General features: G+C 45.0%; 1 protein-coding gene across 3 annotated transcripts in view; it reads left to right on the top strand.

Annotated features, from left to right (window-relative positions):
- Stab1 (stabilin 1) overlaps positions 1 to 11,751 on the top strand; it is a 41,587-nt gene that overhangs the window by 5,262 nt on the left and 24,574 nt on the right. For all 3 annotated transcript variants that reach the window (XR_015439608.1, XM_087182454.1, XM_087182453.1), the window contains exons 2-5: positions 5,457 to 5,521; positions 6,786 to 6,890; positions 8,255 to 8,409; positions 9,118 to 9,411. Coding sequence is in view for 2 of the 3 variants with exons in the window: in XM_087182454.1 (XP_087038580.1) it covers positions 9,331 to 9,411 (81 nt within the window). In the remaining variant the exon portion in view is untranslated. The remainder of the gene's footprint in view (positions 1 to 5,456; positions 5,522 to 6,785; positions 6,891 to 8,254; positions 8,410 to 9,117; positions 9,412 to 11,751) is intronic.

Below are 11,751 nucleotides of genomic sequence, written 5' to 3'. Positions count from 1 at the left end.
TCATTGGGAGTTAACTTTAAAACCACCTTGTAGTTAAACCACCCTTCCCTCCAAGTCAGGCCGAAGCAGCTTGTAACACCTGTTTTGTCTTTCGCAGAAACAACAATCAGTTAGCAACTTACACTTGTGTTTTTTATATGCTAACTAGAATAAAAAGGGATTCAGCCTTTGTTTTATGTGCATATAGAAAACTGTTAGATGGGCCCTTACTAACATGTGACTTGTGGTTGCTAGGTGATGAACATAAGTTTAACTTGTGAGTTTCAGATACCTAGTGATTTTAAAATGGACCTTGAATGATGAGTAGCCTTGTCTTGCCATTAAGGAAGGTTGCCTAAGTGAATTAGGTAGATAACAGAAATCTCTTAGAGGCTTTCCCACCCTAGGGCCCAGGGCAGAGTTTCTCCAAGCCATATACTTGATTCTGTCTCTTTCTAGAGGTGATCTCTTTTGCAGGATGAAAAGTGTGCTAATTTGCCTGTTGATCTATTTCCCTCACTCTCTTTCAAAGAACTAGGAAGCAGTGGTTTAGATCTCTTGATTATTGGCTTTGCTAGCAATGCTTCCTTCTGTAAACTTGATTGTTATAGCTAGAATTAACTGTAGCTTGCATTTTTAGAACCATCTGATAGAATTAGGAGTATAAGTTTCCTGGAGAAGATAGGGTCTCAAACTGGTATGGGTGTCTAGTCTGACCCCGATCAGTTTCCTCCAGATGGCAGCCACCTGCTCTGGAGTAAGTCACCTTGGAGATGCTTTAAGGAAATAAGAATCATAGGGCTGGGGATTTAGCTCAGTGGTTCCGGCGCCTGCCTTGAAACCACAAGGTCCCAAGTTTGATCCCCGGTACCAAACAAACAAACAAAAATAAGTATGCAAGGAAGTAAGAATCAACTGAGGATGTAGCTCAGTGGTGCTGTGCCTGCCTGGCAAGCACGAGGTCCTGAGTGTGATCCCTGGTTCCACAAAAAAAAAGAAGAAGAAGAAGAAGAAAGGAAATAGGAATCAAGTAGAAACTCACAGGGACGCCAATTTTTTCTCTTATTTCAGATGGGAAACCCAATGTCAAAACATCTTACTCCTTTGGAATGTATTCTTAAACATTAGAAAATGTGTGACTCTCACATACTGAGAAAGAGTGGTTTAGTATTTTTCTGCTATACCCATACATGGCCTACCTACCCTGCAGAGCCAAACTGGAATGCAGAGGGAAGTATTAATTATGATACTATTTCACAACTAGAATCATACTGTAAGAGGGAAAGTGTTCAAAATTGCCATATATTCAGACTTTCTTTGCATTAAGAAATACTTATCCAGGGCTGGGGATTTAGTTCAGTGGTTCTGCTGCCTGCTTCACAAGCACAAGGACCTGAGTTTGATCCCTGGTACCAAAAAAAAAAAGAAAAAGAAAAAGAAATAATTATCTGTGTTTAAAATGTAAATGTAAGCCACAGGAAACTCAGACACCTCTGGGCCCTTTCACTGAGGTTTCCCACTCTTGGCTTTTGGAACAAACACTGAGGGTGAGGTTTCCAAGGCAACCCTAACCAAAGCTCCACCTACTGTTACTGAGTTTAAGGCTTTCTCCAGTTGCCCTTTGGAGCCTGACATCCCTCCTCCTTACCCTTTAGAGTTTACAGATGAGGCTTCTAAGCCAGCCACAATTGAAGCCTCTACTGGACTAGGTCCATCTGTAGTTGGTTTTGTTCAAGCCCCTCAAGGATAATATCCCTTACACAAAGTAAATAGTGAGGGGCCAGGGATGTAGCTCAGTGATGCCACACCTGCCTGGCAAGCACAAGGTCCTGAGTTCGATCTCTGGTCCACACACACACACAAAAGTAAATAGTGAATTCAGACATGCTCATGTCCACATGTGCTTTTCTCTCAGTGACCACAAACAGATCAAACATGACCTAGGAAAGTTTTCAGATGACCCTGATAAATACATTGATGTCTTTAGGAGGCTTACTCAAACATATAAACTAGACTGGAAAGATGTAATGTTGCTTTTAAATCAAACATTGGCTTTTTTTTTTTTTTGGTACCAGGGATCAAACTCAAGACGTTGTGCTTATGAGGCAGGTGGTAGAATCACTGAGCTAAATCCTCAGCCCAACATTGGCTTCTAATGAAGGCACAAGCAGGATTATGAGCTGCCATTACATTTGAGGATGAATAATATCTTGTTAATATTAGAAGGCCAAGGCCGGGGATTTAGCTCAGTGGTTTCGCTGCCTGCTGCTCAAGCGCAAGGACACAAGTTCAATCCCTGGTACCAAAAAAATATATATTAGAAGGCCAAAAGAGCGACAGCCGGGGAACAGCTGGTTCCTCCCAGAGCTCAAGAAACCCCTACACAAGATCCCTACTGGCCCACCAACCATACTGGAAATTGGAATAGGAGACATCTTCAGATGTGTATTCATGAGGGTATAAAAAGGATGAAACTAAGCCCTTCAATTATATTAGATTATCAACTATTCAACAAGAAGAAAAAAACCCTCTGCCTTCTTATATCACTTACAAGAGGTATTGGTAAAACATACATCCCTAGCTCCTGACTTGATAGGACAAATTGTTCTTAAAGACAAGTTTATTACACAGACAGCCCCAGATATTAAGAAAAAGTTGCAAAAGATGGCTTTTGCTCCAGATAGCTCACTTGATACTTTAATGAACATTGCTGCCTCAGCATTTTATAATTGCGAGCAGAAGGAGGTTAAAGGAAAAAAGCAGAGGAATGGAGAGAAGCCAACAGCCTTAACAGCAGCCCTTAAAATAATAGAACCTAAGTCTATTCTTGGAGCTCCAAGAAGAGCTTGACAACTACTAATCTCACCTGCTACCACTGGGGAAAACAAGGCCACCGTAGGAGAAACTGCCATAAGAGGCCCCCTGAGCCATGCCCTGATTGGAAAGGTAACCACTGGAAGTCAGATTGCCCTCTGAAGTGGAGGCCCCAGAGCTCAGATCCATCTTATCAGCTGGTCCAGTAAGACTGAAGGGCCCCAGGGCACTCTCTGCCTTCTCCCTCTGGCCAGACTGTCATCTCCACAGAGGAGCTCCAGAGAGGGAAAAGAAATCGGTCTACTGCTGGACACTGGTGGATGTCTCTTGGTCCTTCTCTTCAACCCTGGCCTTCCTTCCAGCCATCCTACATCAGGGAAAGGAATCACTAAAGAAGAAGTAACTTGTTATTTCTCACAATTCTTAGGCTGTAACTGGGATGGCTTTCTCTTCACCCATTTCTTTTTTTTTTCACCCATTCCTTGATTTTGTTTTTTTTTTTTTTTTTGGTACCAAGGATCGAACTCTAGTCCTTGTGCTTGCAAGCAAGGCAGCAGCACCACTGACTGAGCTAAATCCCCGGCTTACCCATTCCTTTTTAATTATGCCTGAAAGTCCAGTCCCCATCCTGGGGAGATATATTTTATCTTGTTTAAATAGTGTAGCATATATACATCCAGGTCAGGTATGCTGCCTTCCCCTTGTAGAAATAGAAATAAATCCTGAAATATGGACAACTAAAAGTAAGATAAGTAGAACAATAAAAGCTACTCCTGTATAAATACATCTCAAAGATCCTAATACTACTATTTTTCCTCACCAGAGACAATATCCTATAAGGCCTAAAGTAAAAAAAAAAAGGATTATTGCCTATAACTGACAATTTAAGAGCATAAGGTTTACTTAAAGTCTGTAATAGCCCATGCAACACTTCAGTCTTGAGAGTACAAAAACCCAGTGGAGAATGGAGGTTGGTACAGAACCTTAGGTTAATAAATGAAGCAGTAGGGCCAGGGATTTAGCTCCGTGGCTCCACTGCCTGCCTCGCAAGCGCAAGGACCCGAGTTTGATTCCCTGGTAACAACAACAACAAAATGAAGCAGTAGTGCCAATCCACTTGATGGTACCTAACCCATACACTCTCCTCTCTCAGATCTTGGAAGATATCAGTTGGTTCTCAGTGTTGGATTTAAAAGATACCTTCTTTTGTATTCCTTTACATACAGATTTTCAGTTTCTTTTTGGCTTTGAAAATCCTCATGACCAGGCCTCTCAACTGACATAGACTGTGCTTCCTCAAGGATTCAGAGATAGTCCTCAGCTTTTTGGGCAAATGCTTTCCCATGACTTGGCACATTTTAAATGTTCCCAAGTCACAGTCTTGCAATATGTAGATGATATACTGTTATGCACCCCCTCAGAAGAGCTTTCTAGCCAAGGCACCTGTGTTCTGACAGGAGTTATAAGGTTTCTAGATCTAAAGCACAACTTTGCATCCTTGAGGTAAAATATCTGGGCCTTATCATATCTAAGGGAACCCAAAGGCTGAGGGAAGAAAGAATTAAACCACAGCCCAAGACTCTTAAAACAGCTAAGAGGATTCCTAGGAATTACAGGTTTGTGTCACCTTTAGATAGTGGGATATGGTAAAATTGCATGAGCCCTCTATCAGCTTATAAAAGAAGCCCAAAAGACAGATACTCTTTTATTTTTTTATTTTTTTAATTTTGTACCAGGGATTGAACTTGGGTCCTTGCACTTGTGGGGCAGGAGGTGGAACCACTGAGCTAAATCCCTGGCCCAGATACTCATGTTTTAACCTGTGAACCTGATTCCCAGACTGCATTCCAGAAGCTCAAATAAGTGTTTCTAAATGCCCTGGCACTGAGCTTGCTGATAGGACACCGTTTCAGTATATATGTTGATGAAAGGTGGGGCATGGCTTTGGGAGTGCTTACACAGAATCTGGGCCTGTTCAACAGCCTGTAGGGTATCTGAGTCATGAATTAGACATTGTACCAAAGGGATGGCCTGTGTGCCTTAGAGCTGTGGCTGCAGTAGCTCTCTTAGTGCCAGAGGTATCCAAGTTGAGTTTAGACAAAGATCTCATTGTACACCTCACAATGTGCTTCTAAAGGGAGCCTATGGCTATCCAACAACCAACTTCTTAAATACCAGGCTCTGATTCTAGAACCAGCCATTCAAATAAAGTCATGTTCCTCCTTAAACTCTGCCACTTTTCTACCAGAAAAGGAAGAAATTGAGACTGACAGATATAACTGTGAACAGATAATTCTCCACACATACACAGCAAGAGAAGACTTATTAGACACTCCCCTTACCCTGATTTGACTGTCTTCTGAGATGGCAGTTCCTTCATGGAAAATGGGACAAGAAAGACAGGATATACAATAGTGACTCTACATCAGACACTTGAAAGTTCCTCACTTACACCTGGGACTAGTGCTCAGCTAGCAAAACTCATAGGTCTGACCAGGGCTTTAGAACTCAGTAAAGGACAAAAAGTCAATATTTATACTGACTCAAAGTATGCTTTACTAGTATTGCATGTCCATGCAGCCATATGGAAAGAAAGAAATTATCTAACAGCCAATGGACCTCCTATAAAGTATCATAGATGAACTTTTATCATCTGTCTATAGGCTCTCCAAAGTGGCAATAATTCACTGTTGAGGACACCAAAAAGGAGCTGACAAAGTATCTCAAGGTAATCAACTGGCTGATGCAGCAGCAAGAGAAGCTGCTTGAGGGCCCCTCCTTCAGGGACCCCTGATCTGAAAAGGGTCCTTTGATCATACTCAACCCAAATATTCTCAGAAATCAAAGGGGCTCTCTCCCATAGGTGTCAGTTCCTTCCATCAGGTTGGTTATAGTCAGATGGTGGTAAATTCTTCCTTCCTGGTACTAGGCAATGGAAAATTAGTAAGTCTTTACATCAAACTTTTCACTTGGGGAGAGACAAGACACAGTATATGGCCTCAAAGTTATTCATAGGGAAGGAACTTTCTCAGACAATACAACAGATAGTTAAGACTTGTGAGCTTTGCCAGAAGACCAGTTCTCTTAACCAGACCATATCCCCTCCAGGTATACAGAGACATGGTAAATGGTAAATACCCTGGAGATTATTGGCAACTGGACTTTACACATATGCCAAAGAGTAAGGGACTTCAATACCTATTGGTCTGGGTAGATATTTTCACAAACTGGGTTGAGGCCTTTCCTTGTAGAATAGAAAAGGCACAGGAGGTGGTAAAGGTTTTGGTCTCAGAAATTATTCCCATTTGGACTTCCTAAAAGCTTACAGAGAGATAATGTACCTTCCTTTAAAGTTACAGTCACACAGGGTGTCTCTCAGGCACTGGGGATTCTCTGCCACCTCCGTAGTGCCTGGAGGCCACAATCATTGGAAAAGGTTAAAAAAATAAATGAGATCCTGAAGATATATCTTCACAAAATGGCTCAGGAGACTCACCTACAGTGACCTCACTTACTATCATTAGCCCTTATCAAAATAAGAAATACAAGGGGTCGGGGATTTAGCTCAGTGGTTCCGCTGCCTGCCTTGCAAGTGCAAGGACTGGAGTTCAATCCCTGGTACCAAAAAAAAAAAAAAAAAAAAAATACAAGGCTGGGGATTTAGCTCAGTGGCACAGTGCCTGCCTGGCAAGCATGAGGTCCTGAGTTTGATCCCTGGTACCAAAAAAAAAAAAAAAGAAAAAGAAAAGAAATACACCTCAACTACTAGGCCTCATTTCATTTAAAATGTTTTATGGACCTCCTTTTCTCACTAATGATTCTCTCTTTGATAGAGAAACAGATGCTTTACTAAAAGATGTCATTGCAATGGCTAAATCCCAGCAGATTCTTCAACAGCTAACAGAAGCTCTGCCTAGAGAAAGAAGAAATCTCATGTTCCAATTCAGATTTAGTACTCGTAAAGTCGCTCCCCTCATCATCTCCTTTCCTAGAACCAACTTGGGAAGGACCATACACCATGATCCTGTCGCCTCCATCAGCAGTTAATGTAGCAGGCCTGGACTCCTGGATACATCACAACCAACTCATTGCAGAGTGTGAGCTAACACCCAAATACTCTTTTGAACTCATAGAAGACTTAAAATTCTTGTTCAAATAGAAAACAAAGCCTTCAGATAAGTAATCTAGGGTGTTACTCTTAGCCCTATCACTAGTCACCTCACCACTTAAAGGAGAGTGCAATACCTTTCTAAGGTGGGCACAAGAGTATGCAGAATTGTTACAACAAACATCCTCCTAGATATGTGACCTGCTCCCCTTATGAAGTATATCAGGACTTCCTTGGTGGGCATCTCCACTTCAAGGAGATGATTAAAGTAAGCTACAAGACTGTTGATGACACATGAAAAAAATTCCATGGTTCATAGTTCAGCCCACAGTTACGAGGTAACTGAGTGGCCTATAAACTACATCCTTGGCATAATGAAGCTTTTTCTAACAATGCCACTGAAGGCTCTCTACAGGCTCTAGTAAAACCTCTATTAAATAGAAATAAGGGTCTGGGCCGGGGATTTAGCTCAGTGGTTTCACCGCCTGCTGCGCAAGCGCAAGGACCCAAGTTCGATTCCTGGTACCAAAAAAAAAAGAAAGAAATAAGGGTCTGATCGTGAGGGACAACAACCATAGATGTCAAGATGACTATTTTAGGATTTCGGATAATTATGTATGGTTAACCCCCACTACAGAACATCTTAGTAGAAAGCCCCCTTGTGTTGGGAACAGAAAAATCACTCCTCATTGGCCTAACTCTACTAAATACTTGGGGTGGACACCCCTGAGCAGTGTATACACATAATAACTTTACAGGCCAAAGACTGGTTAACAACAAACTGGTTTAATTGCCCTGGAATTAGATGAGACTCCCTCAATGGCACTCAATGGTCCTGTGGAACCAATTTGTGATTCTGGCTACCTTCTAGATGGATAAGGAAGTACACCCTGAGATTTGTGCAGTTACAAGACAGTGTCCAAAGCATCAACAAACCTGCAAACTTACCCCACTTGCAACATCAATGGTCTAGGAGTGTGTTTCACTAGTATGATCACTTGGCTTCTGTCTTTATCCCTTCCCTAGAGTTAGAAAATGTCATACAACACATTGAGGTCTTAATGATACTCAGTAGGCCTTAAACAACACCTCAGCTAGTCTCTCTCTCATAAATGTGTATACATTCCTGATCCTTCCACTAATATCTCAATAGCTGTTGTCAATAGCTCAGTAGCTAATATCTCAAACAACAAGTTAATGCCATGTCAGATTCTGAAATCCCCTGGATCTTCTCCTTATCCTCTTAGTGGGAGGCTGGTTCCTCCTAGTAGAAACATTTGTTAGTTATATTCATAGCAATCTTGTTGATCGTATTATTTAACCCATGCATTCTTTTTTTTTTTTTTGGTACAGGGGATCGAACTCAGGACCTTGTGCTTGCGAGGCAGGCGCCGGAACCACTGAGCTAAATCCCCGGCCCAATATTCCCTACTCTTAACCTCCATTGTTCCTAGAATTCATTCTTCAATTTTAGAGGATATGAACTTGGCATTTCAGATATCTAACAGGTATCTAACAGTTTGGGAGTTTTTACTCTTTCCCTTATTTATTTAGATTACTTTGGAAGGTCCTATATCCTTTATTTTTTTTGGTACCGGGGCTTGAGCTCAGGACCTTGCGCTTGGGAGGCAGAGAGGTCCTGTATCATCCCTAGATCATACACCCTATATCAATGCTGTAGGAACAACATTCAGAGAGTAGAAAAGCCAGGGTAGCTGGAGCAGTGTTGGGGGGGTGGTGTCAGAGAGGCCTGCTGCTGAGTGGAGATGGCTTAGGGGGAAGCCACAGGTGGGGGCAGCTGCCGAGTGCAGGCTGATCAGAGAGGCTGGGGTGTGTGGATGGTGTGAGGGTCGGGGAGGGTCTGCTGCTGGGCTAGGAGTGTGCCTAGCAGGGAGCGTGCGTGTGTGCACACACACACACTCAGCTAGAAGGTTGAGGCAAGGGCAGACGCCAGTCTGGGGGCTATCCTATCCCACCCACCGACTGGAACCCCAGAACCTCTGAATGAAAAATGCTGGCCTCTGCAGATGGTGGGAGTTGTTACATTTGCATTCCAATTCACTTTAGAATCTCTGACAGAGGCCCAAGCAGGTGGTTAATGGTGGGCTCAGACTTCCAGGTGGTAATGTAGGAGGGTCCTGGGCCAGGAAGCCCTGAGCAGGGCCCAGGCCATCCATGCAGGGGTCAGTGGCCAGCGCCTTCCCTTCCGTCTGCAGGCTGCTGATACGCGTGAGGAAATCCTGGCTGGTTCCTGTGGGGGTGAGCTGGTGGGGGCAGCTTTTAAAGCGACTGCCCAACCCGTCCTGCTTGCCCACCCCGTGCCTGCATCTCGGAGTTCACTCCCCTCCCCGGCAGTTCACTCCCCAGCAGCTGCTACAGCAACTTCTGATTTCTGTCCTGGACAGCAGTCCTGCCGGCCACTGCCAGCCATGGCAGAGCCCCTGGGACACCTCCTGCTCTGCCTCCTGGCCTTCTGGCTGTCAGGCTCCAGCTTCATCTTGGGGCAGAAGGTAAGTTTGAGCCTGTTAGTGGGGCGGGGGCACCGAACGCAGATGGAGCATAGGTCTTGGGATACAAGGAGCCACTAATGCCTGCCTGACCTGTGTGGACCCAGTAGCTGGGCTGTTATGCCCACACCCACAAGCTGAGGCCTCACCAGAGTGCAGGTGTGTGCTCAGCCTGCCTCCTCTAACCATGCCTGGCCCAGCCAGCCATATAGTGTGAGCAGCTGTCTGGGGTCCCCAGCCGGTGAGTCAGAGGGCACAGAACCAGGCCCATCTTTCCTGTCCTTACCTGGGGGTCCACAGAGGCTCGGATCTGGGTGCTTCTGTCTACCCAGGACAGCCTGGAGGTGGAATGAGTCCCCACCTTCAGTGCCGCTGGGGACACAGTGGCCAGGGATGATGAGCTCCAGCCTCCAAGCTACCGCTGACCAGGCCTGGGCCAAGCCTTCTGCACCCTCACAGCCTCTGGGCAGCACATCTTGTTCTTCCAGTGAGGAAGCTGAGGCCCAAGGGTGAGCGAGCCCAGCTATTCCCACTCCGGAGCCTGCTCCAGGCCTTCCCCTGCGAGTCCCCATCCAGGCACTCTGGTGGCGGGCAGGAGCCTGGTGTGCAGCTTCCTATGGCAGAGACCCAGTTCTTGATCAAGCTTTGCGAAGGCCCTTACACCCTGAGTGTGGAGACAGAGTCCCCTGGTTGGGACCTGCCACCAAGCGAGGGAACTTGTCCTGTGAAGGCGAGTTCATCTGCTGCTGCTTTTTTTTCTTTCTTGGCTCATGTTTGGAGTATATGATTACTTTCATTGTGGGGAATTGGTGCATGTGTATGACACATCACAATTCTTTTTTTTCCCCTTCCCGTCCACTCCCAATTAAAAATTTTTTATTTTATTTTTGCCAGCATCAGATTTATTCAGTTTATGTCTTTATCAAGTTAATTGTCATCAACACAGATTTATAGCCAGACTAACAGTCAAAAACCTATAAAACAGGGCTGGGGATTTAGCTCAGTGGTTCCGCCGCCTGCCTCACAAGCGCAAGGGCCTGAGTTCGATCCCCGGTACCAAAAAAACCCCCCAAAAACCTATAAAATACATAAGACAATTATACTAAATCAAGTTCCACCCTTAGATACATTGGCCATGCTGGATTACAATTAACATTCTCTCCCTCTTTTTTTTTTCCTACTGTCTTTTTTTTTTTTGGTAGGGGTACCAGGGATTGAACTCAGGACCTTGCACTTGCAAGGCAGGCAGTGGCACCACTGAGCTAAATCCCCGGCCCTCCTATTGTCTTTTATTTTGTTCTTTATTTATATATTGAATTTCTCATATAAGACAAACCATGCAGTATTTAAGCTTCTATGTCTGATTTACTTCACCTAAAATGGTCTCAAGGTACACCCATTTTTGTACAAATGACAAATTTATCCTTCTTTATGGCAGAGTATAATCCATTGCATGTATCACTGTAATACAACTTTAACTCTCTCAGGAAGGTACCTAGAAGGGGAATAGCTAGGTTGAATGCAATTTCTAGTTTTCATTTTTTAAGGAATCTCCATACTGATTTCCATAGAGGTTGTACCAGTTTACACTCCCACCACCAATGTAGAACCCCACCTCCAGCTTCTCATCTGCGTCTTGAGTCAGCCACCACTGTCCCTGTGGCACTAATGGGCAGCCTGAGGTCCAGAAGGTACCTAGCCAGGCCTTGCCAAGCTAGTCCCCGGGTCCCCTACGGACACTGGGCTCTTTGTCTTGTACTTGTGGCCCTCAGAAGGATGGCAGAGAGAAGGGCCTCACAACTTCAGGGCCAGGCAGGGGTAGAGCAGTGGATGTAAGATTGAGAAGGTGAGAGTGATGTAGGAGAGCCTCGGGTTCCAGGGCTGTGCTGAGCCCTGAGGTAGGAAACTCCCTCCCTCAGTTTCCTCGTGTGCACAGTGCAAGAGAATTTCACAGGCCTTGCCCTTCACATTCTGGCAATGGGGACCGAGGCAGTGAGAAGTCCAGGTCTTTTCCTCATCAGAGACCTGTAGTCCATTCTGGGGCTGGGGCTCAGCCAGCCTAGGCCAGGGAAAAGAAGGCCTGGGGCCCATGGTGCAGCAGTGCTGGGCTCATCCCACACTCTCTCAGTGCCCCCAGTACCCGGTGTGGCATGAGAACCATGGGGACTGTGGGGACCAGTGCCTTCCCCTGGGCCACAGAGCAGCAGAGGCAGAGAAAGCTTCCTGTGCAGGGGTCTTGGCACTTGTCCACCCAGCAGCCTGCTACCCAGCACCTACTCATTGCAGGACACAGACCTGTGGTCTTCAGCACGGGTTCAAAGAGAGGGGGCCACTGGCCAGGAC

The sequence above is a fragment of the Heterocephalus glaber genome, unplaced genomic scaffold, assembly GCF_053883595.1.
Source record: "Heterocephalus glaber isolate CG9 unplaced genomic scaffold, H.glaber_assembly_v1.0 deba00001472, whole genome shotgun sequence".
In the NCBI taxonomy this organism is placed as follows: Eukaryota; Metazoa; Chordata; class Mammalia; order Rodentia; family Bathyergidae; genus Heterocephalus; species Heterocephalus glaber.
The sequence above is the reverse complement of the archived record's forward strand: the minus strand, read 5'-3'. Positions and strand labels throughout refer to the sequence as shown.